Genomic DNA, 26,990 nt, shown 5'->3' with positions numbered 1-26,990 from the left:
AATAATCCATCCATTGATTTTACTATCGCGCGTTCAAATGAAATCCTGGGCTGGGAAGACCTTGGAAACCGTCAATTTTTTCTTTTTGAACAAACATGTTCAATTATGTCCCGATTATACATAAACAAATGTCATTCATGTCAAACGGCGGGAAATTCAAACTTTACACGGTTTAATTTTTCCAACGCCTAATCAGCCCAGAATTTCATTTGAACGCGCGATATGTTGGTAAACATCTGCCGCCCGCTAGTATGAGCCTTTGTCAGATTTTTTTTTGCATCATGTTTTTGTTTCTTCCATATCTTATGGTTTTCTAAGACATATTTTTAAATTAATTCTGTTTCATATATCTATCGGTTAGGTGGAAGAATAGACTTGGCTAAACTTGGCTGCTTTTCTCTCTATTGGGGTCCATTTACATTGGGCTGTATCACGACACGGTTATTAAAGTTGCCGTTAATTAAATCGTGAGTAAAGTAAACAAAAACGATATAGATTTATGCAATTATAACCTGCCAGAAAGAGATGAATTCGTCACCATGGTAATTAGAGTCATGTTTAAATTTAATAAGGGTGTCGTGATACGGCCCATTGTATTTAATTTCATTCCTATTGTATTACTTTTTTGAGCAAATAAAGATGTTTATAATTATAATTCATTATTATTATGCCGCTATGTTAAAAATATCTGAAATTATCCTAAATAAATTGCAGTAATCCACGAAGTCATTATTCAAAAATTGTATTGTGTTCTCGTTGTTATCCGCCGTAATTCTTTTTTTGAATATCTCTTAAATCGTCAACTATAACAAAATGTGACCTATTCACAAATATCGATAACTTTCAAATCTTAAAGCCACTTTTCCTCTTTCTCATTATATTTATAGCCGACACACATTTTTGGGAGAAAGATAATGAAAAAACTTCCAAGTTATTACGCAGCTCCACTATTTTACAAAATTCCTAGTCTTGACAAGTGGTCCAGTGGATCGATAGAACTGAAGCTTGATTTGACGCCCCTACACTTTTGTCTGAACATACTTGAAGTCAGGAGCTTTGATAAACTACGAAATATTTAAAGGTAGTAAATAGAAAGTTTTTCTGATGGCTTTTTGTTCTGATGTGTAAAGAATGTTCGAAAGCACGTTTTAATTATAATCACTAGAAAATTTGAATTGAAATGTATTTCCTTTGAGTTATTGCTTAACAAAGAGTAAAAGGAATTACTTCCATTATTACGAGACCTATTGTGCAAGAGACGAATCGACAATATTGCGCTGCGTTTTGCTTTTACTTGGTTACACCTAAAATTTATTTTGACATTACTGCGATCTACATAATAAAACTCTGCACGCAAAGTAAATTAATGAAATTAAATGATGTTTACTAAATGGGAAGTTTGCACTAATTAATTTTGTTCCCTACACAATTTTAAAAATGTATTGTGCACCAATAGAGAAAACCGCCACGGAAAAGCCTATCGGGGCAGGTATAATATTTATTTTATTTTATTATTCCGAACGTGTATTGGAAATGGTGTACACAAGTAAAATAGAAACGATTCACCATACAAGTATGTAAAGAGGCAAGGTAGAATTTCGTGATCCAAATACGCAATATTATATTTTACGATAAAATTCTACTTCAACCAGTTTTCAATTTCCCTTCTTGTGATTTGAGATGAAACAAAACGGTTTTTGTAGTAAACTAAAAATGTCCTGCTTTCATTGTGTGTTCCATTTTGTAAAAATCATTTTTATTTTGTTATGATTTGCAATAAATAAAAAGGGCACAAAAATTTTATTTTCATTGTTCAAATTAGTTTGTCTGCGGGTTTGTATTTTATTTTAATTTCAGGTAATGCAAAACTGTTTAACGTTTTCATAATTTACGAATGCATTACTATTTTAATTTTAAACAGGAGCTACGATAATGTGAATATTGGAGAAATGTCCAAGGTAAAAAATGGAATTAGAACTCCAATAAATTCTTTCCCAAACAAGATGTTTAATTAAAACTTTCCATGGCAATAAATTAATTAAAAACAACACTAGAGTTTCACTGAAACATCTCTTACAGATGTATCTTTAAAAGCTAAATTTGTAGAAATATTTCAATTTTTGTTACTGTACTGTTTTGTTACTGTACGTATCGAGGACACCTCAGTTGTCATTTAAATTTAAAATCTTTCAATTTACTTTGCAAATACAGTGAATAATATTGACACACTCAAAAAACTTCCGATGAAACAAGTGCTAATGTGGTATTATTTTAATACCGGACAGCGTTGTGTCCCGGTTTTTTCGGGGCACTCTGCGTGCTCATTGGTCGGCCATTAGTGCCGCGTTTGGTCCCAACTTTCCGATGGCGGTGCGACCGGCCGAAATTCATTCCCTTTCGTTCACGCTCTAAACGTGTTCGTTTCGTTCACTCCTCTCCTCTCCCTCTACAAAAAAGACTGCGGCTCCGTAAAAGTGAGCTAGACAAAAAACGATGCTCTTTTTCGAAACCACGTGCATTTTGAGGTGCGGCTCTTTCCAGAGTCATTCCGGCGTGGAAGAGGCATCGGTCCACAAATCGACACCGGCCCCGAAGATGGATTCGACAGTTCGACCGCTCCTGAGGGCCGGTGGTAACAATAGCAGAGCTGCGTTCGACCTCGTCACTTTAGAGTGATTTATGCATTCAGTTTGGAATGAATGTGTAATTGCTGAGCTGACAAGTTAAAAAAAATCGTAGAAAAGGACATCAAAAGACTCACTAAAACTATGGAAAGATAAAATTTGGAAATCAACACAAACTAAACCTAGTTCATGTTTGACTGGAATAAGACATAAGATTTTTAATTTGTAGCGATGTGTTTTTTTATTTCTGCTTATTTTACCACAATATAATAATTAAATAGGATTAATTATAAGACAGAATTAACTGTTATAATTTGAAAATTAATAATGACAAGTTTAAAATCATTAATTAAAATCCTACTGTCAGTGCTCTCGTGTCACCATTGGAGTGTTGGATATTTCAAGATGCTCTTTGCGTTTTCGTTTTTAATACTGAATGCTCCTGAAATAGAGATGAATTCAGATTTCGTAAAGTGTTGCTTCAAATTGAGACCTCTGAAATATTGACAAGATTATTTCCTTTTTGTGTGCAGTTCGCACTTTATTCAAGTATTCAAATTTCCTGTTCGCAAGATCTTTCGGAACTTTATTTTTTGCCGAAATTAATTGGTGTTTGTCACATTGAAAAATACTTCCGTGGCTTAGAATTTTTGGGGCTCCTTTTACTGAAAAACATCCACATTTGAAGGGCAAACACAAACTTTAAACAAACCTAATCATCGGCGAGATCAAATTTTCGTAAACTTTGTAAATTACTTTCTTTCCTATCTCAAACTTCAGTATAGTTTGATAATAACTTTACTATGCTGTCATCAGTTTCAACTTGAAGGAATGAAGTTGATGACTTAAATAAACGCTAACAAACAAATCGATCTCGAAACTTGTTAGTTGTAATTAATGAGCTTGTAAATTGTTCTAACTAGTTCGAAGGTAAAAACCAAAAAGTAACGCCCATTAGGTTGGGAAGCGAATTTCTGTCAGTAACAGTAAAAGACCTAGTTAAAAGGAAAACAACGGTCACCAAATAAGAAAATTAACTTGAATTTTCTACTCAACTGCAAATATAAAAATAGTTATTAACTTTCCACACAAAAAATCGTCAAGTATGGATTTTTACAGTCTTTTTTGTTTCTGTTATTTAAACATCTGTCGTATCTTTATTTATTGAAGCTGATGTACGAATTTTCTCCAAGAAGTTTGTAAGCGGAAAATTCCTAATGCACTTATTTATTTATTTGACTTCCGACGGCGAACTTTTATTCGCGTATGGAGTAGGATTTCATCCTGAAACCTAAAAATATCCTTTATACGACTTTTCTAAAGCGAAGTAACTATAAACAACTTCACTTCCAAATATCAATTAGTTTATAATTGTTTTTAATTGTGGTAACTTTCCACCTCTCCCGCTCTCTAAATGAAAGATTTGTTCTGGTTGATCTCACCACAATAATTAAGCTTCTAATTATATTTTGTATTAAAAACTGAAACACCGGACCGTTTATTTTCAGCGATAGTAAAACTGTCGGTAATTTTCAATATAAATAACTTATATTGGAAACCATGCATCATGAAAACTGTGTAAGGGGGAAGTGGAAAACAGAAACGCAAATCGTCGGAATACACCTATAAATTGGAAAAAACACATTCTCTCGAATTTAAAACAAAATAAATAATGTACACTATATTCGTTTCTCGTTTGAAAAAGGTACTGGAAAAATGTGAATCATAATTATGAGCTGCGCAATATGAATTCACAAAATGGAAAATAAATTAGTATTAGAAAATTGTTACGTTGACTGTTCGAAACCTGTATTCAATTTTTTTATGCGAATATTATTTTTACTTGGGGAATTTACCATTTTTTTATACAGCTGGTTTAATGAGTTAATTTAATGAGTTTAATTAGGTATTTCGTTTTCTAATTTTATCAGGTTTAAAAAAAATGTCGAGAGTGGCTATTTATATTATAAAAATATTTTAATTTATTTCAATATTTCCTACTCAGAAATAATAACAATTAAAAATGAAAGTAATAAATCATTACCGATCACTGATAATAATAATTTAAATCAAGTTCATTTTATCTCTTCAGAACATACTGGGTCATTTATTATACTACGTTCCCATTTTTAAATGAAATAAAAAACAAATGGATATTTTGACTGGTTTTACTCATTCTTGGGATAAAAGCAGGAGGGGCAGAAATCGATTACCATTTACTGTAACTTGATCAGAAAGATTGGATTACCAAATCAGCTGCTGTAACGGTAAATTAGATTCCTCTACAATCATCCTTGAATTCAAAGATCCGTGATAAGAAGGAAACGGAAGCGATGGTGTCGCAACTTTTTATTAATTAGAGTCCCAAATAATGAGTTGCTTTATCGATGAAACTATTAAATCCAGCTCTTAATCCCGAATTGCACAATTTAAATATTTTGAAATTGTAAAATTTTACACTCTGAAATATTTCCCTATATTATAAATGTAACTTTCTCATTTTGTTGGGTGGAAAAGTTGAGGAGAGTTTGAAGATGGAGGTTTCAAGGGAATTGATATTGGCTGGAAGGCAAACAATTTGATGAAATGTGTTTCGTTCTTGATGGAATTGAATATTTGTGTACTGCATTTAATGTTTAGCTAGGTACTCCGGGACAAAATTTATTTGAAATTAAACATTATAGAAATACATAAATAGGTTATAATAATAAAATATCAAGAAACCTCTTTAATTTATGAGAGTTTCTTACATAGGAGGACATTATTGCCAATAGTTTACATGTAACGTAGCTAATCCAGTAAATTTTAAGCAAGTATCTTCCAAAGCAATAGTATACTGAGTACACGAAAAGTAAATTAATTTCGTTAATAAATGAAATTATCTGGAGAAATATTTTTTGCAGTAGTTCCAGTTCTTGAATCGAGACACAGGAGGCTCTATTGTTCTCAAACTTTTCCAAGTATATTTTTGTTGGAATTTTGGATGCAGTTTCAGTTTATTCTACACTAAGAATATAGTGAGCTTTGTTAAATTTCCTATTTTCAATCCAACTATATATCTGATTAACAGGGGTAAAGTTCCTTTCCCGTTTATTTTTCTGGTGCCATTCGCTTAAATTAGTTCATAACAAAATCTTATTTAAGTTTGTAGGTATGTATGTATTTATGTATACAAATCCTTTTGTCAGTAATTTCGTTAACATTATTTACTAAATTTAAACATCCACAAAAATTTGATATTGTGAGAAAAAGATAAGACAAAATCAAAAATATTTAGAACTAAATTTTCGTGGAATTCTTTGTGAAACCTTATAAGAGCTTTTTGCAATCTCGTTTAGACCCTGAAATTGTTATGCCAAAGTCTCTTTGAAATCTGAGTCTGAAATATATTTATAAAATGTCTTAATGAAGCAGTGTTGAATAAAAAACAAATAATAACAAAAATTTGTATATATACTTTTAGTGACACGTGTACAACTGAAGCTTCTAGGATAATTAACAAGATGAATCAACAGGATTTACTAATTTAATTTTATCTACGACCGTGCGATATGTTTCAATTATCCCTTGCATTTCAGCTAGGTAAAAAAAAATTAAGTAAATAATGAAAAAAAAAAATTACTACGTCGTTGTTGTAATAGTATATTACATAACACGTGTGGAACACATTTGCCATGAGTAGGTATGTATTATAGTTATTTATGGTATAGTAAATATCAAAATGTATGAGTTATTGGTTTACTAACAATATAAAAAATAGTTTTAATTCACAAAATCAATTTTGGTGCCTTAGACGACTTTACATGGACCTAGAGACCTATAGAATAAGTAGGTATAGGCAAAACACAATTTGAAATATGTATTCTTGTATCAACCGTTGAACGACTGAATATAAATGGTTTTGCGAATGCGTTTTTAAGATTTCGAACAACTCTTCGACATTCGATCTGCAAATGTGGTGGTTGGGTGCTTGAGTGTTTTCCTCAATCCTCCAGCAGACAATGTGGGAAAAGCCGACCGTGGTGCGCTCGTAGCTCACCCGGCGTCAACGCTCCGTCAACGGGGCGATAGATGACTTTTGTGGATGTCTAAACGGTGCCGAGGCGGTGATGGTCAGTCGAGGTGAAATTTGAGCCTCAATAATGTGCAAGAAGTTGCTCGTAGGAAAATAACGATATTTTGGGGTCGTGCTAAAGGGATGCCACTAGCTTCATAATATTGCATTTTCCACTGTATCGGATATTTGTATGAAGTAATGATAACTTGTGCTTTTACAAGAGTTATATCACTCTTGTAAAAGCACAATTACTTTTAGATTTTTGTTTATCGTTACTATAGCTCACTTTTTATGCTCATACATGAAGGATTACAAATAATTACACATAGTTACAAATCAAGTAATGAAGCTATGAAGTGTTGATTGAAATTACAACGGAAAAGTGTTTCATTGACGGCGACCCATCCAAACAATGACCGTGCCGTATGTTGCTTCTCTTCACTCATCGAATTATGATGGTGCTTTCACAGTGGTCGCCGTATAGTAAATTTGAAAATCTCTGCATTCATCTCTGTTTCATTGTTACGAATAAAACATGTACTGACATAATTAACAATAGATGGTTGGATCGCACAGTAGAAAGTAACAAGTTTTGCTAGTAATAAGTCTTCATTACGCTGTTACGTAAATTGTAAGTTCAGTGAATAAATGGACCTCTTTGAACCCAAACGATCGACATTAGTTAGTAGAGTTGTTAATTTTGGCTCTAATGAGTACAAATGTTATTACATTGTATAAGAGATAAAAATGAATAGTACCTGGTAAAAAAAGTATTCCTTTGGTATTTAAAAAAAATGTTTTATTTTTTACAGAAAGAGTGACAGCAAAAACTTAAAAAGGTTGTTGTAGGTATTGCAAATGTAAAAAAATATGTTTCATTAAATTTTTCTTGAGAAGGAAATCGATAAAAATGAGAAAAACTACTACTACTACTACTTACTATCCCTAGAATTTGTTTTGACAGTGATTGTTAACATACAAGGTTGTTATTGCTTCAATTCGGAAATGTTTATTCTTTAAGATCAATGTATGCATGAGAAGCACATCACCGTACTTTAACAAATATTGACAGGGTTATCGACGCAATCTATTACTTTGCGCCGTAACTTGGATGATGTTGACGCAAAATATTTATTGAAACTAAACAGCTAATAAATTTGTAAATTTTGCTGTTATACATTTCGTACTAATAACCACGGTGAAGATAATGTCGATAAATTAATGTATCCAACTCTCATTATAATTTACCTTACCTCATCGGTTTTGTTATTATTTCTCGTGTTCATGAATCTTTATGTTTATGCGAATAACGAAAATCTCTTTTAATTTAAAAGCCACTAATTAAACACCTGCCAAAGAAGTATTTCTATTCATCATTCATAATGGGTGCTTTAGCAACAAAAAAATATAAAGCTAAATGGACGTGAATTTTTGATTAGCTGGTTCAACGCAAATTGACATTTCCAAATAGAAACAAATGCTTTAATGTGATTTGATTTCTAGCAGCAAGTCGGAGTAAAAGTTATTGATTTTGTGTGAACAGTGGCAAATCTGTATCTAAAACAAAATTCAAAGCGTAAATACAAAACAACTCACCGCATATACGAGTATATGTTATGCACATGATACCTACATGTTCTAGACTTTCCGCATCATTACACCGTAAAGAAGATTACATACAGATAATCGTACAGGCCTTTGTGCTTTATCGGAGAAATCTTAATAAAACCGTGACAATAATAACTAGTAAGTAGAAGAGATACAGAACACATTACTTCTCTGCTTTCGAATTGGAAATATTAAATTTCACCGTAGGGAAATCACCGTTGAAATTTGGGTACTGGTAATAGTGGCAGCGAACTTGCACCCAGACAGATTTATATTGAAGGATTTGAAAGAAGAACGCCAAGTCTGTTTTTATGAATTGTACAATTTCAATTTAAAGTTTGGTGTAATTAAAGGAGGAAAATTAACTATTATCTTTTCACATTGTTGTTTACAATGTACTGACCATTCTGTAATTCAGTTAAACAGCATAACCATTAACATATTTTATTCATGATTCAGGCCATGTTTTAAAAATTAAATAACTTATGAGAAGTTTACCAACCCTGGAGGAGTTTGAAGGATCTCTGGCAAAGTTAATATAAAGAATTATTAATCAAAATAATCTTTGTTTCATTTGAATTCTGTGAGAAGGCGAATAAGTCCTGGGGTCCTTTCCAGCAAACATGTGGAGCATACGTTTAAGTTGCCGTTGCAAGCATATCATGGAATAGCGACTTGCTCTGGTATTTGGCGATTCAATATTGAATTGACACATGTGCTGCTTGTTTACCGTGTTGGAACCAACTCTAAAATCATAGTATTTGAGTTGTGCCGTTATTGCAGTCCGTCCGAACCATATGACTGCATTGAATTAATTTTATTTATAAGAATTTCTGTTATTGCTAATGTCAGAGTCGGATACATAATTTTTGGGAAGTGGTTAGCTGTCTTCTAAGGAAGAAGTTTAGCAGAAACTCTATGTACCAGATAAAAAAGCCTTAATAAGGAGAACCTGTGGAAAAAATGCCAACGACCCCTTGGATGCAAAAGACCAAAAAATAAGTGCTTAGCAGAACCTCAAATTGGAAAAACATGATTTTTTTCTTCTTTCATACTAAATAGGATTTGTTAAGCAAAAGCACAAGAACCTCTAGGACTACGCTACGCACAAAACGTTAGGGATATAAATAAATAAAATAAAAATTAAAACAAACTTTATGCATATAACGTACCAGTGTAGGCTGTGATTTTATTATGAAGTTGGCAACATACAATTTTTAAAGACAGCACAGCAGTGACATTTGACAGCACAGTACAGATGTTTATGCTGATCGTGACGTAAAACTATTGACAACTTACTGTCAATGCTAAACAGTCTACCAACTACCAACCGTTAATAGACAAAATACATAAATCACAGCCTACTCTAATTCCGAATTTATTTGAAGGCACGGTATTAATTTCCTTTTATTAGTTGATTTAGCAATTTTCCTGACTTTTTAGCAATATCTCTAACTTTTTGTCCGCACTGCGTATACCTATTATGAAATTGAAATATGTATTTGCAGTTGTAAAGTGTATCTCCTGGTAAATTTGAACATTAATTAACTATTTTCCGGAGACTCGTTAGGTTTCGTTAAAAGGGTAGATACGTTAACTTTCTAATTTAGATAAAATAAAGAACCAAACTCTACAAAATTGCCGCCGTAATATAGTTGCAAATATTTAATTGAAGATAAACAAAATTAAATGAACAAATAGAAGTCAGTAAATGAACGCCCTTTTGATGACTCGTCGACATGGCGCTGCCTGTATTACATTCCAGCAGAGATATACAGTTAATAAAACAAAGCTGGCGTTGAAAAGGGTTTCGTTTTATACTAAAAATTAAATAAACTGTATTTTGCAGCACTGTCTTGAAAGAATAACACGCTTTTGAATAAATAATTTTTTGGTTTTATTTAAAACGAGACGTGCAAAAAAACTATTTACATGAGAGCAAGATAATCGATCTAATTCCTATTTAGTTGGTTTTGGTGAAAATGGCACATTTTTTATTCATGTGTTTTCGTAGATCTTTTCGTTCAATAAATCGAAAATAATGAACCTAATTCGAGGTCGCGTTGCTTGGCAACTAGGTTTGAGATCCCTGTCATCTTAGCCTCCATCATAAGATTTTTATGGGGATAATACAATACCTTGCCTTTCCTTGGAGAACACATAACCAACAATTCCTTTGCAACATTTTAACTTGTATCTTGCTTTATCTTAAATTTACGATAGCCGTGTTCTTGTATATTTTCTAGTTGTATTGTTGGAAATCAGCGTTTGCTGCACCATTTGCTTTGTCAGAACATATATTATTTTATTTAATCACATGAAAAATTAAAAAGCATTAAAAATTACCCACCCTCTCTTTTAAAAATTGAAACTTTGCACCAGCGCCATTTTCTTTTAAACTTAAATCCAGTTAATAAGTACACGTAAAAGTACATTGTGTACAAACGTGTCCTGTCCTGTAGGTACACCAACTAGTGCACTATTCTAATAAATAATGGTCTCAGTTCAGAGATTTTCCGATAATTTTCTTAGCATAAATTGGAAATGTTTTTACTATGAAAGAAGCAGTTCTAATAAATCAAAATAAACGGACCATATGAATAGAAAACCTTAATATTTAGGCTCTGCAGCTGCTCCACCAATTTATCGTAGCATTATTGTTGCAGCCGACAGCACTTCCCAGTACGATGCAATTCGAGCTTACTTAAAAGAACTGGACATCACTGAAAATATATGGATAGGATTGTCCAAGACAACGGAAAAACCCAATTTCACGTGGACGTGAGTATTTTGCCCTATTTCGCCTTACACCCTTGGAATTTTAAAGTAAAACATAATAAAGTTGTGAAAAGTTTTCTGTATCGCCCGATAAAGAAGCGACTTTCATTCTCGACATGCCTTTGTTATTATGTCTAGCTTGAAGGTAAAATGCTTTTGATTAAAACAAAATTTGCGCTTAAATTAGAACATTAAAAATGAATTTGGTTATCTTTGACGGTGTCTGTATGTTTTGTAAAATAAGGCATTGGGTAATCGTTCAATTAATTAGGTAATTAATTTTGAATATATCACAAAATGTATTCATCAAGGCGACGGGAATAAAGGGAAAAGAAACGGTGTACTCCCTTAAATGTCATTTTCTACTGAATTCATTTTAATCCACACATCGGTGTGATAAAATTACATATTATAATGAACGTAAAGAGTTAACTAACTGACACACAATGTTTTTAGAACGAACGTTGTGGTATTAAATTTTCTAAAAGTGAAAATAAAAAAGGATGTATAAATGTCCTTCCATTATGTATAGGAGATGTAGACTAATTCTACAAGAAATTTGTTGTATCTTTACACATTTTACATAGGGATTTTCGTCCGCTGAGTGGGGATGGTCACTGGCAACAATCACTTCCTAAGGGAAATGATCCCTTATGCGTTTCCATGGATCCTGTTGCTGATTTTTTGTGGAAACCCATGGCCTGCGGGGGACCAGAGATAGCTTCATTTATTTGTGAATTACCAGGTAAAGTAAACATCAAAAATTAATAATGTTGAAAGAGGGTTATTTATATTTCATAATTTGTATCCGCAATTTTAACGAAAGATTCTCCAAATTATAAAAAGTAATAACCCCAGAGAAATCTAAAATTTACTATTTAAAGTTTAAAATTTTCTGTCATATAATTTAGAAACCTACCTACCTACATATTTTGTTTTAGAAACATAAATATGGAATTTTCAAAGAATTAGTTTTTCTTATTAAAAAAAAATAAATCAATACACTATGTATTCGTTTTCTTATTAAAAAAAGAAGTTTCTGCTTCTGTTTTCACTTCAGCAATTATTTCAGATCGGAATTGATAAATGAAAGTAACAGTAAAGTATTCTCCTCGCGGATACTGGCTATTACTCGTTCGGATGAATTACTCGCCTGCGGCTCGTGACACAAAATCTTCTCACGAGTAGTAGCTATCATTGGATAATGATAGCTATACTCATCGAATAATAAACTATTATTTCACAATTTAGGGAACTATATTTTACACTTGAGTATATGTACTTGTCGTTGACCAAATTGGTTAAATTTGCTACAAAAAAAAATGAATTTTTGGTAAAATATCTTATACAAAACATTTATCCTACTTATACAGAGGTTTGAGATAAAAACTTCGATAGAGCATATGAAATATGTATTGAAAATGTTGAAAATATGGAGATATGAATCTTAATTTTAACTTTAAATTTTTTTTTAACAAAAACCGAATGAGTTATATTTTAAGCGCACAACGAATTCCTGCAGTCCTTCCTTAACACTAGTAAAAAGTTTTATATTCAAAAGGACAACCTAACAGTTTTTAATTACATAACTTTTTTTAATTCTATGCCAAAACAACCAGAACAACATCTCGTCAAATTTCTCTTAATGAGCTACGTAAAAGTAGTTGACAAACTTTTCATACTTTGTCGACGCTTATTTATTCTAAGCTGTATTATAAAATGTGGGGAAACTTCCAACGAAACACAACACATTTCTTTACAGTAATATTGATCTTGCTTTTTTTTCACCATTCCAATAATAAATAAATATCTTTTGCAAAAACTTTTGAAATGTACGCACCTGCAAAGAACTTATGGTTCTAATAATAATAATACATCTGTTTGTGTCCCTTCTTCCGACAGTTATTGCGCTGTCAAACGTAGATCTATAAGCTGACTCACAAAAGACCATATATTGATAATTACAAAATTCACGTCTCTATTGTATAATAAATTAGACCTGAAATTTATACTGTAACGGTAAACCAAGATATTTTAGATGCTAATTATTATTTAATATGACATTGTGACTTTCAAACCATCTCTCGTTGGGTCAGTGTTACTAGAATATCGGTACTTGTTGGTAGAAAGAGTAGTTAGGATGTTAGGTTATGTATAATTTACACTCTGATACAACAAACACGTTATTTCTCTAGAGTCTCTTAACAAAAATGACCTGGCATCCAATTTAAACTTTTTGTCAATTATAATTATAATTTAACAACTTTTCCAAATGTTCTTACCCATAATATTAACATTAGATTGTGGCTAATAAAATTACAAAATTTCCTAAACAATAGACGTTATTAGCAAAAAATTTTAAAACTTGTATTATTTATCATTTTCAATTAATGATAATGTAAAATGATAAATTTATACTAAGTCAGGTTTTATTCAACCCTCCAAACGATCCTTGCATGCCTAAAAGAGAATGGTACCTCTATGTCCGTACAATATTAATATGTTGCAATTTAATGTATTTAAGTTCCTTCGTGGGCAATGGGTCCTAAAGGATGTCTTCTAACAGAACTACCGTCACTAACAGTCCTCTACATCCCAGAACAATTAGCGCTTGAACTCACGTCAGACTGCGGCCTTGATGGAACAAAAAGAATTGCGTGCAAAGGAAATGCGGTAAGTGTATGTATTTCAGTTTTCTTTACATTCTGTAAACAGGATAAACTTCAAAGAGCATCCTGTCAACAAAATTTACTTGCTTATTTTTCAGTGTTTTGATTTAAATCTCATGTTCTTGCGCCCTTGCTTAATGTAAAAATGCTTACTTAACATTTATCGAAAAAAATGTGTAGGTGTTTAAATAGCAGAGTTTGTACAAATCGAACAACCACAAAAATTGCACCAAATTAAAATCTTTCCGACGTCACTTGACACTTTGTCATCGAAAATTAACCACAAAAGAGAACACCGGTTAATTAAAGAATTATACCGAAGATGCGAAACTCACTGGAGAATTTAAACGGTTAAGTTTAAATTTGCCTTGGAAAAATGTAATTTTTTACTTTTGTGTTGCTCGTATAAAACTGTTGGAAAACGCTATAAAAAATCTTCAAAATTGAAATAAGTACATATTTATTTAAATAACAATGCGTTAAGTATTTACCGGGTCAGTAAAACTTTCATGCTTTCTACACTTTTACATTTTATTATAAATGATTCCGGTGAACCGTGATTCGTGGCTCTGGGGTCGTCCTCTGAAATTATTCCACAAAATATTTAAAACCTATTCCAGATAAGGCCTGTCCTGTGTTAATTTTAAAAAATAAATTTGGAGGGGTATTTACGAGTAACATGCTTCTGTCTTAACTCAATATTAATTCCAAAAGTGGAAAAACAATACACCTTTTTTAAATCATTATTTTGGTTGTTGTTTCAGGACAGAGAAGACCTTTTAAAACAATTGACTTGCGCCATATCTCCGGATGACTTTGACGATAAATCGACGAAATCTCCAATTACATCTTACACTGCATCGAGTGCTGTATCTGAAATATCTTCAGAAGATGTGTCTTCTAGCAGCAAAACAACTAAACCGTGGATTTGGACTTCCAATACAATTGATATCGATTACGGGATGCCGACGAGACACCGCAGGGAAACAGAAGATACACTTAGCCCAGGATCGACAAAAAGTACAACTGATTTATCTACCCACGAATCTCACAATAAAAACAAATTAACCACCTCAATATCAAATCCAAGCTACGACACGGAAACCACCAGCATCAGTCCTGAAAGAGATGTCACTTTAGATTCTAGCGTATCCTTGAGATCTGATAAACCCAGTGAGCTTAAAACGACACAAGTAACTGATTTAACGACACAAGACGTTAATACCCAACCAGCTGAGACGTCAGGAAGTGCTGCAGCCACCGTGGAACCGAAGGCTTTGGAGGCGGGAGTGGAGGATACCGGTGAATATCCGAGCGCCATCGGCCAGGGGCAATTGTTCAGCATCATCGAAAACGGTAATCTCTGCAATCTACAATATTAAGGGCACAAGACAAAGGGGTCACTAATCTGGGTCTGGAATTAAAGATACCGATTCAGGTGTGCTGGGGGCAGGTTAGCTTGCTGCGAATATTAATTTCTAGTAGTCAGGGATAGAGCCAATTATTTATTATACCTACCTACGTATTAACAGATTAAACCAATTAGTCCACATTGATTTGATTGTCCTTCGGAGCTTTAGGCTTTGATGATCAATGACATCAATAACAACGAAACCCGAATTATTCAGTTCCATTGGCAATAGTTATAATACAGTAAAACTACCCAGAAGGCTAAACAATACAACTTAAAAGTCACACATTGTGAATGCTGTTTTGTCAGGTTTTGAATACGAAGAGGTGAAAAACTTTTTTCTCCAATGTAGGTCACGTTGCGATCTGTAAGTGATACGGCGCTTCATTATTAAAATTTCGTTTTAATGTTGAATTACAAATGAGGCACAAGCTCAGGGATATAAATAGAGGCTCAAGTTGCAGCTGCTTCCGATATATCAATAATTTACAGCATCCAAATTGTGTAAAAATTCGCGACAAAATAAATGTACTAGTCAAGTTTCAGTAAAGAGTGAATCAAGGAAATTAAATTACCAAAAACACAAAACAAACTCAATATTAAATTTTGCGACCATACATTGGTATTTGTGCTTTCACGAACCATCACACTCCAAGTCATAATGTATGACTTTGCACGTTTTACCACATCATTGCATCGAGTAAAGTAATAAATGCAGCAAACGTGTACCATCATTTTCTACCTCTGCTGACTTTTTATTTCCTGCTCTGACGTTTTTCTTCATCACTGGTATTTTATCAACACCCTTGCTCATTGTTACTCTACTAAAAATTAACATGTATGTATGTAACCAGGCGAATATTCATAAAGCAGGTATTTTGTTTTGTCATCGTGATAATTAAAAATTATTTATATAGCTCAGTTAAAATGAGTATACGCGAGGTCATTCAAAACATTGCCATGATAAATTTGGGACTCGTGAACTAGTGTTATGAAAAATATTTTTGGGAAAATTGCATCTAAAGTTTTTTTTACAATATTAAAAAATAGAAGTCAGTACTCAATTCTTTTATTAACATAAGTAAAAACATAGTTTAAAAGCTTGTGTAATTTACGACGTCATGTATTTTGAAGTTTTTCGATAATATATGTAAAATTAAAAAAATCCTTGTTCGTGTTTGTTCTGGTATTGTTTATTATCGTGGAAAATTATGTAAACAACAATGAGTTCACTGTACAAATTTACCCAAACGACTGATTAAACAAATGTTATTTTTATTGACAACAAAAATTTGATTCATAATTAAACCTGTTGAGTGCCACAGTGTGTAAACTTACGGCCATTCTAACTGGAAACGAATGGAAATGAATGAAGATAGAATAAGATTACGATTTAGATATTGCCAAGAAGTTCATAGACGTCAATTTGGAACACCTGATTTAATCGTTATTTTATACAGGCTGATTCACAATTCGTAAATCACCCTGTATATCATATAGTTACCCTTATTTTATCAAATGTAAATCGTTTCGAAACAATTAGACAATCAAAACTTTACCAAGTTTTGTCACATACCATTGCGGTCAAAAATAACTGGTACAGTGTGTTACTGTAGACACTTCCAAAACTCATTCAGACTCACTCAGTTTGGAAGTGTCTACATTAACATACTGCCCAGTTATTTTTGACCGCGATAGTAAATGAGAAATTTTGCAAATAGTGCTAAAAAATCGGCTCTTCAACGCCTACTTTGAGGATAAATTTAAAATGAACACGATATAAAGGTTTAAAATAAACTCCATATGCTCTCTTGCGTTTAGCAAAAATGGTGGGTGCGCCGGGAAATTGATACTCTAAGAATTTTTTGTGCATCGATTTACTTAGATATTCACCTCCGTCTTCAACGCTTTATTCCAAAAAGTGTTCTTTCAAATCTGAGACATATTTTTACAGTTTGCAACTCGATTTTGTTTATTTTTAAAAAACGCATTGTCAATTCGCTAATTCCTAAACACAAAAAAAAAAAAAAAATTTCAGCCATGTTACAGTCAGTAAATAACCGTTTGTTGATAAACTGCTTTCGTGGCTTTTCATTTGTCAGTGAGTGCATTCAGCGTTATTGACAGTCACAAACCACCCTCACAGATGAATGAAATAATAAACTAAACATATTTTTTTGGATATAACTCGAACACGCAATTTTCATCCTTCCTTGCTGTTGAAATACAGGACAAACAATATCTTGAACAATTTGTAATGCAGATTACCCAGAATTATTAAAAAATTCAGTCCATTAAATTCTGTTCCAGTTCCAATATTGTCGGAAATGTTTGTGTTCAACTTGTGTCAAAGTATGTTGTTCTGATATTACATGGTAAGCTGGCTTTATGATCGATGTTTCCACCCTCATTGTCTTCAAATCAATAGCAATGCTGTGTCCATCAATACTGTTGTTATTAAATCTAATAGAACAGTTTCCATCAACTCAACTCAACACCTTTCGAGATTTCTCTTGCATGTTGAGTGCGCGGATTACATAGGGGAATGTTTATATTTCATCAAAATTTTGTTTATAATAAACTGAATGTTCATCTCGTGCTAAGCTGATTATCTTTAATAGGATAATCACGATTTTCAGCAAATACGATTAAAAAACAGATACGCAGCAAATTTCCCTCTCATCATAAAATTCTCTCTCCTTTTAATTTATCCAAAGTTGTATTAATTGTAACAAGTTTTTAAAATTCGCAATATTTTTAGTCAGTAACACCCATTTAATAATACTTTCAATTTTGTTATATCTTTTTTGTGTAACCGTACGCGAAACAAGCACTTTGCGTACTATTGCGGGCAAAAAAAGTGGGACATCAACGTCATTGTCTTGACTTTTAATATAAAATAACCCTTATCTGATTCTAACCCTACTTTGAATTGATTGACGTTGTCATTAAGTTTTGTAGGTTATAGGGAATGATTCTATAAGTAAGCAGGTAGTGAATATTTATTTAACGCAAAATCCCAATCAAAATCTATCTTTATCAAAAGAAGAGGGCATTTGGAAAAGGAAAATATGAGTATAAAATAAATTTTTGAACTGCCAGCTAGAATAGTGTCAAAAAAATGACAATAAAGCTTGAACTACATCGAATTTTTCCAAACTAACAGAAATTTGATGTCCCACTTTTTATGCTCCCAATAGTACGCTTTGGCCGCGAAATCCTTTAACATCCTCGAGATTGTCCTCTCTCGGCCGCAATGGCCTCGGCGACAATTTTTCTCTCGATACGTCTCGCGCGCTTTATTGAAAACACTGATTCCGTTTTTTCTGTTTAAAATTAAAAACGTACTTATTGGAAAGTTTTTATTTCGCTTGTATAACTTTTTTTCTTTACAGGTACAATGTTTGACATAATTGAGGTGAACGAAACAACTTCCGATGATCTAAAACTTGATAAAGAGATAAAAATGGAGACACCACAATCAGATAGCGAAATTTCAAAAACCACATCCACTGCTCGCTACAGTACCGACCACAACGATAATTTGTATACCACTGTAGTTTACCACAAAGAGCCGCCTTCTGAAACAAGTTTCGTCACTAACAAATCAGTTAAAAAAGCTGACAAACATTCAAAGAAACAGATGTTCAAAGAAAAAGATTCCAAGAAAGTGAATCCACAAATTTTTAACAAACCCATGAACAATTTAGAAAATAAAGAAAATGACAAAACGCTCAATAAAGAAGTGGAAATGTTTCCAATCATGACAGATTCGATGGTGAAATTGAACAGAACGCACAGAAAAGAGCTACCATTAATTGAAGAGGACGAAAACAAAGCAGAAGAAGAAAATCCTCTTAAAACGTCAACAAATTTGAATTTGTTCAATTCCAATGAAGCAGACAGTGTGGAACACCAACACATTGAAATTAAATGGCACGAAGGAGAAAATAAAAACTTGATTCATATTACTACGAAACGCGTAGATGCGAATAAAAAATCGAGTACAACAACCAAACAAAATATTGAGCTTTTCAACAATACCGAAGACGACAGAGAGACCCTCCACAAAATAGATTCAAAAATAGATCGTCTTAACAGCATCATGAATAGCACTGCAGCAAACAATGACACGGAAATGTTTGCACCGCCAAAACCCGAAAAGATTCAAACATTACCTGACGAATCGATGTTAATGAAAGAACAATTCCTCCCTAAATCACTTTTAGGCGAGACAAAAGATAAGCCTGACACTACTAGCGCATCGCTTTCTTCAAACGAGCCGTTGGAACCTGAGCCTCAAGCTCAACCCAGGCCAAATCGACAACGACAGCTGACTCGTCCTCAGAGACGGTCGTTTTATCCATACTTCTTTAGCAGAGTTCTAGGCTGAATTAAAGATTAGTCGCATTTTTTGTGTTGACACTTTTAGAAACTAAGCGTGATTTTTCCAAAGCACCTTAATGGTTGTTACTTGTCTGCTAAGATTGTTAAAGTTGAGTGACAAAACGTCAATGACAAAATACCTCCGTGTTTCGTTTGATTCGATGTCACGATCGAATTTTTGTTATATGTACAGTACAACGACACCTTTGTTCTCATTCGAACACCATTTCATCTAGTCGATCACACTTACGTTAGTAGTTACGTTGTTTTACGTTGAATGTACATGCTTTAGCAATTGTGAATTTGTTAAGGATGCAAAAGTTATGTACAAATATCGTTTTTCGAGAATAGTCTTTATGGAAATTGAACGTACTTGTACTGAGTTGTATCTAACAAATTTGTTACCTGTTTGTGAAGTTTAAATTTAAACTTAGGTTAATAGCATAGAAATCTTTTGATAGTGATTAGAGCTTTATGTATAAAATAAGTAGATGTTTCATCATCACTTTTGTAAAAAAAAAAATGCTGTATGCACCGTCCTGCTTCCCGTCCTACGCATCAAACACGCAGAACAACTGATAGATTTATCTGACTTCACTGCTTTGTAAGAAAAATATTTTGCACATAATGCCAAAACACCTATTTTAATGTACATAATTATGTAATCTGATTGTGCTAATAAAAAATAAAAGCCATACCATACAAATGAGTAATTTATTGTGCATTCATATTTTTAAATCCATTATTCAGTCTTAGATATTTAATAAAAAATCCTTAAATCTATTGTTACTTGCAACAAGAAATACACCTTCACTTAAAATAAGTTAATCCTACACTACAGCTATAATGGCAATATGAAAATTTCCAATTGACTAGTTTTGCATGTGCTTCACACTATTTTGTCAACAATTACAATATATCACCCTTACAGACATTGATTGAAGTGTGGTAGGTAACTATTTAAAAATGAATAAATATAACTTAAATGCCCCTATAAAACAAAACCAGTGACTATTTCCCGTTTTATCACTATTTTCAGCAAATTTTCTTTCAATTATTCACCAGAAAATAATCACTGCTTTTTTGGAACTGTACAGTCTATCAAATAACAGGCTTATGAGAAGAACTAATGTTTATATATTAAAATTACAATGCAAAATAACATAGTTTTATATATAAAAATTACATTAACGTATATTTAAGTATCGTTAGTCTTCCTTCGATTTTGCTTTTTGCAACTTTTTTTCTTTTTTAATTCTCTCCTCCAGCTGGGCTATTTTCAAATTTTTCATAAGCTGTGTAGACTGGTACAGCCAACTTCCCTAAAAACATAAATACATATTTTGTATTAAACTGACGCTAATAGCTGGCGGTTTTGTCAACATTTTTTTATAATCGTATTTCGATTATGCAATAAATAATTAAATGTGTGGGTCCCGCATTCACAGAATAAAACAAGGCAACGAGAATCACTTGCTTTGTTTTTGAAAAAACGGTACCTAACTGTACATAGATGAAGTGGTTACGTTTGAACTCGTGAATGTAGAGTACGTAATTTTGCTGTATAAGAACGCGAAATCACATAAAGGAAAAGCAACACAGCAAAAAAAAAATCAATTAAATACATAACCTCTCCCAAATAATATCCAAGTCTGATTCGTCGGATAACTCAATCGAATATATTAAGTAAATGAAGTTAGTTATTTAATTTTTGTCATTTGTTAATCTGTGAAACCCTTTATTTTTTTTTTTATAAAACAACTTGTATAATATTCACTAAATATCAATAAAGCAGAAGTTTTAACCAGTTTAGTTTAGTGTAATGATAAGGAAATGCTATTTTAATATTATCATGTTGTTATTTACTCTTAATTTCGTATTTATAGGAATGGATATCAAATGTTTTAAAATCCATTAATGAAAAAAATATACTGAAGCGAATAACATTATTTTAATAAACATAATGTTAATACAGCCAAAAATATGACTACAAAAAATCTTGAATTTAATTTGTTGATCTTTCAGATGAGTAATTGTATAAAACTGCAACAAATATCAAGAAATACATATTTCGCCCGCGGGCTGCAACGAAAGTAAAATCATTAAGAGTAGAAGTGAGTTTTTTTGTGCCAAGCCCGGAGATTGAAGACCGAGACGAAGGCGAGCGAAACACAAAAAAATCGGACATGAACTCGTTTATTTTAATTTAAACATTGGGTAATAATTTCGTAATTTCGCTTTTTTAGAGCCTTTTTTTAACAGGGATAATTTAATTATTAAATATATCGTGGGAAATGCTTCCAATGACCTTGCATTTGTTTCGGTCGTGGGGACATTTCAACTCCTAGGAAGTGCTTCAAGTCCGGTTACAAAAAAAAGCCACTCAACCGTTTCTTCAGAAATACTGCTTGAAAATAAATACATTTTTACTTGTTACAAATTCTAACATGGCAAAGTAGTCGTTTTTCTAGCAGTAAAATTCGCATATCTGTTAATTCCATATTGGATCGTTGTTCTACCTTACGCCGCCCATAAGAAAGGAAACTGCGTTTATCTCAAAAAATGATTTTTCGAGTTGCGCCACTATTGCAACCCACGATCAATTTGTTTTCGACTTTTAAGGATTGATGTTGATTCATTCGCTCCGCAACGCTGGTCTAACCCAAAATGAATGCATTGTGTTCCGAAAGTACAAAAATGTTATCTGATGATCACAGTTTGCATTGTTCGTGGAGTGTTTACACAATTTCAGAAGTGACCACCCCCACTTCTCTCTCTCTCCAAAAGGAATATATAATGGAAATAATTTTTCTCGCTGAGATTTTCGAAAAGAAGTCGGACATCTCAATTTTTTTTTTAAGAAATATTTTTCGACAATTTCCATTTGTCTGCGTCTTTCCGTTTCTTCATTCCGCCGTCTTTTAAAATGGCAACTATCAATTTTTTTGCAGATTTAGATAGATGTGAGGTCTAAAGATTTTCAATTCTTAATTATTTTTGATTTTTCAGTTTCAAAATTATGCATCTTGAACGTTTGAACGTTTAACTTGTTGTTTTAGTTATTAAACTATCGAAATTCACGAATGTATTAAAAAATTACTTTTTGTTAAATTTCATAATGCGGAAACTGAAAGTGGCAGAAAAACAGATCGAAAAATATTTCCGTTTAAAAGTAAAATTGACCTGTCCGAGTGCTCTCCAGAAAGTTCAACGACAAAGAAAATATTTCCATTAAGTATACCAAACTTTTGGCTCACTTATATATTTTGGCAATTTATTGTACGAATCCACTTTTATTTTTCAAATCAACGTACAGGAAAGACCACGTGCACAAAACACATTCTCGACTGGCATTTACCAAGTAGATCTTTTATTACAAATAAAATTTGTGTCAACGAGCTCTTACGCTAAAGCGGACCTGAAACGGTTTCGTAGGGGTCAGGTCAGTTTAAAAAAAAATCATTATCATATTATCAATTCGACTGTTACAATTGTAAATGTAATTATGTAAACAGAACATCAATTCTAGTTGATGTTTACATTAATTAAAAAATGTATGTAAACAGCTGATTAACAAAAAACTATTTTTTACAATAACACTCTTGGCATATAAACTAATAACAATATTCTATCTTAGCATGTTCCAATTTTAGCAATTGAATACTTTTCAATAGATAATGTGGTAATCCAAACTAGATTACCTTGCTTTCGGCAATTTAGGTCAAGTGAATCTTTAGAGTAGAGTAGATACCTGACATCGGTTACAATTAATTAATTCCGTGAGGTTGACATTTCTCAAGAAATATCTTTTGCATGTGTTAACTGTGTTCAACATTCTAAAATGAAGCATCTTGTACATTTTGACATAATTTATTTCAGTGAATATCGTAATTTTCAATTTGACCAACGCAAACTTATTGGACTAACTCAGTTAAGATAAGATTGTGTAAGCTTATTAGATGTAAACATTTCTAATAATAACAAAATTGGTGATAAGATGGACCTTGAAAAAAAAAAGGGGCGTTTATTTTATTCAACACAAGAGAGAAACATTTGTATTTTGGTGGTTTTTACGATTAAGTCATTGTACTTTCTTCTCACTTTTTCAAGATTAAAAAAATATAAAAAAGAATTGCAAAAGTACTTATCAAAAGCTTATCACAATGAAATTTTATTATCCACTGACCCGTAATCCATAACTTACGATCGGATATAAAAAAACAATGTCTCGTTTAGTTTAGCTATCGTCAGAATAAAAATAAAATAATAGGTTTCGGAACATAGTTGGATAAGTACCTACCTAATTATGGGGAGTTTCCCAAAGATGTACTGCGATTATGGCTTAAATGGTGTTTACCTTTTACTAATGTTTATTAGTCTCTTACTTGACCCTTGTCATCGGCTACTTCCAAGTACATTGTTATTGTTTTAATGCACTTTTACGGCAGACCGTGATTAATCACAGAATTAATATGTTCAAAGGCAAAGCCTTAACACATTTTGAAAAAACTATGTAAATGCATAATTAAAATACTCGTAAAAACTGTATACTTCAATTTTGGAATAAATATGATAAAAACAACGCATTGATGTAGTTTGAGAGCACAACGCAAAGTTGAAGAACTAATATTCAATGGCAATTACATATTCAAAGTAAGTAAAAAGGAGAGAATTTCAACTTACCACCATTAACATACAGTTCAGTAGTATTGGCATGGAAAAAACCACTGAAATAAAAAGGCCATTACTATCAAAGTACTGTTGTCTCGAAAAAATCTTCCAATTGTTCGATGCCAGTTTATTAATACTTTCGGAAAAATACACTAGAAGCACTGCAACAAAAGTTTACATTTAGATATATCTGTTATAAAACATTCCGAAATTTTGTTTTGTAACTTTAAAATGTAATTCGGTCACATTGACTTGTACAAAAATCAAAATTTCCAATTATTTTATTATGATTACTGCATACACATTACTATAATTAATTCTTTAAATTATGAAAGTGGCTCACTTTACATACAATAAAATCCAGGATACTGTCTGCTATTAATTCAAAAACAACTCGTTTATAAAAGTTAAACCTTTGTACTATTTATAAATTACTTACTAATCGAACCTTATTGGACATGCTAGGTACAACATTAACAACCAAATTGATCTACATTCAATATATTTCCACACATTATTCTAAAAGCAAAAAAAAAGTAAGGCAGTGTTTGCGAGTTAATAAATTAATATCTGTGGCGTGATCACTGAGGATAAATAGGTGATCGGAATTTAATCAAATGAGATACCTAAAGGGTGTTTTTTTAAATTTGGCCCTCGAAGTTGGCGTTGGAGAGTCGATTGAGAACGCACCACTCGTGTAAAAGCGTAAGATTTAAATAGCTGATCCGTGATCGTTAGCCGTATAACGCATTCACAATCGACTCTTCAACGCCTAATTTTAAAAAACGCCCGTTACATCCACTAGTAACATTATTTTTTAAATTTATCCTCAAAGTTAGCGTTGAAGAGTCGATTGTGAGCGCACGATACGGGTTCGGATCACGGATCAGCTGTTTAAATTTTACGTTTCTACACAGGTGGTGCGTTCTCAAGCCAGGATAAATTTAAATGAACGCACGATATGTTATGATTCATAAAATACCACCTCAAGATCAAATTCCTACAGGTTACTGATGCCATAAAAAAGAAAAGATTTTTATTCACGTCTTGAGCATATCAAGGGAATGCTATACAAGAGGCTCAAGAGGCAGTTACTTAACCTTACTTTCCAGTGGTTGAAGAAAAAGTACTTTCATCAAAAAAACAAATTCAAGGTTAAAATTTGTTGATCATTACCATTACCTAATAATTAACTTATATATACTTTTGTTTTCCAATTTTTTTTTTAATTGTTGCAGGTTTTAACTTTTGTATAAGAAAATCATAAAAACAATTACTTTGTTACTTGGCTATTGTTTGTATTACTTTATAATTAAAACATAGGAGTGAAATACTAGTACTTCTACCTAACTACCTTAAAATAAATGAAGCAGCATTTAACTACTCGTTTAATTCAAATTTCAAATAAGAGTAAATGAATACTTACACAGACAGAAAAATAACAGAGCTTGAAAATTTCCGTAATTTCGTGTAAATATTGCCATTATGAATATGGTAATGTGAAAAGTAAACAATCCTATAAGCCATGGGTCCCTCCAGTCGATCTAAAAAAATGTTTGAATGAAATTTTTAGTTCATGGTCAAATATCATCTTTTGTGATTATTTCAACAAAACATAATTAACCGGTTTTGTAAGATATGAAATTTACATGTCTCTTATTCGATTACGCAACCTTGAAATAAATAACACAAATTGTCTTATTTGTTGGTAATGTAACTACTTACACTCCATATAAAGGATAAAAACCCATCTATTTGGTTGATTTCAACAAAATTTTGTTCAATCATAGTGGAAGTAACAAATAAAATTACAGTAAAATAATTAAATTTTTAATCACAAACTTATCAGGCATGTTGTTTCGACGAATCACTTTTAAAAACCCTACGTTTTTGACATACGAGTCGGTAACTATCACTGTCCGCAATAGAGTTTGGTTATTTTTATCTGTCAAGCGTCAGACAAACAAGGTGAATCTGTTTTGGTTGCGTGGCGCCATCTACAGCCTCAGGCACAGATCACTTAAAATTACAATGTTTAGCGCACGACCTGTTCAAAAGTGTCCTTTGAGTGATCCCCGCAGAGCACTAGTAAACGGGCGCTTTTTGTCACCGAGAATTTTTCTTGTTCAAATGACATTTTGAAATTTAAGTAAAAGAAAAAACCTTTTTTGCTGCTTTGAAATTAAATTTGTGAAATTTTTCCTTGTTCGTCGTTTTTGTGTTTAATGTTGTTATTGTTCTTTGTTATATTGCGTATTGATTATTATTATTTTTAGTCACGCGCCCGTATTGTGGCGCCCTCATCGGCGGAAATTGGCTCTTTCTCGGAAACATTTTCATAATGCATAAATAAACAGGCCGGTTATAATGCATGATTGCATCATGTCGTAGTGTGGATACAGATTACGGATAAGGATAAATAACCATCCATCCAATCACAAGAATTTTGAAAACCTCCAATAAACAATTGCACATAACTGTAGGAATAACCTTCTCCATTCTGCAAACAGATAGTTAATTTTAAATTTAATTATTTGAATTTTAATTATTTTATCTCTATTTTTCAATAAACATTTTAATGAAATGGGACAACTCCTTCGTGTTCAGACTTTTATGTAAAGTACGGAGTGATAAAGAAGGACTGCTTGAGTTGGGAACACAAGCTATCTGCAACACTGCAACCGTATGTGTTTTGTTGGTTTATTTGTTATGAATTATAAGAAATAATAAAAATTAACGGTAAAAAGAAATTAAAATCGCTTCGCTCGTCGTGCTCCAAACACGCG

General features: G+C 32.4%; 2 protein-coding genes across 3 annotated transcripts in view; one reads left to right on the top strand and one right to left on the bottom strand.

Moving 5' to 3' along the window:
* LOC138131467 (uncharacterized protein DDB_G0284459) overlaps positions 1-19,642 on the top strand; it is a 42,205-nt gene extending 22,563 nt beyond the window's left edge. The window contains exons 3-7 of one of the 2 annotated variants that reach the window (XM_069048486.1): positions 10,956-11,070; positions 11,655-11,812; positions 13,592-13,740; positions 14,501-15,092; positions 18,543-19,642. In XM_069048486.1, the coding sequence (XP_068904587.1) occupies positions 10,956-11,070; positions 11,655-11,812; positions 13,592-13,740; positions 14,501-15,092; positions 18,543-19,540 (2,012 nt within the window). In that variant the 3' untranslated portion in view covers positions 19,541-19,642. Of the gene's footprint in view, positions 1-10,955; positions 11,071-11,654; positions 11,813-13,591; positions 13,747-14,500; positions 15,093-18,542 lie in introns of both variants that reach the window. The other variant, XM_069048485.1, reaches the window with a different exon arrangement.
* Positions 19,643-20,233: 591 nt separating this feature from the next.
* Tmem18 (transmembrane protein 18) lies at positions 20,234-26,144 on the bottom strand. Its single transcript, XM_069048491.1, has 4 exons — positions 25,930-26,144; positions 25,631-25,748; positions 24,217-24,365; positions 20,234-20,855 (listed from the first exon to the last, which is right to left on the bottom strand). Exons 1-4 carry the CDS (start codon positions 25,990-25,992, stop codon positions 20,742-20,744), a joined length of 444 nt encoding a protein of 147 aa, XP_068904592.1. The 5' UTR covers positions 25,993-26,144; the 3' UTR covers positions 20,234-20,741.
* Positions 26,145-26,990: the final 846 nt, after the last annotated feature.

This window comes from Tenebrio molitor, chromosome 5 (assembly GCF_963966145.1).
Source record: "Tenebrio molitor chromosome 5, icTenMoli1.1, whole genome shotgun sequence".
NCBI lineage: Eukaryota > Metazoa > Arthropoda > Insecta > Coleoptera > Tenebrionidae > Tenebrio > Tenebrio molitor.
The sequence above is the reverse complement of the archived record's forward strand: the minus strand, read 5'-3'. Positions and strand labels throughout refer to the sequence as shown.

Bases quoted from the DNA above. Each gene is read 5' to 3' on its own strand.
- Tmem18 (XM_069048491.1), bottom strand. From the start codon at position 25,992: ATGATTGAACAAAATTTTGTTGAAATCAACCAAATAGATGGGTTTTTA. The intron at 25,749-25,929 runs GTAAGTAGTTAC...ACATTTTTTTAG, and splicing joins TTTTATCCTTTATATGGAGT to ATCGACTGGAGGGACCCATG. The intron at 24,366-25,630 runs GTAAGTATTCAT...CTTTTGTTGCAG, and splicing joins TCTGTTATTTTTCTGTCTGT to TGCTTCTAGTGTATTTTTCC.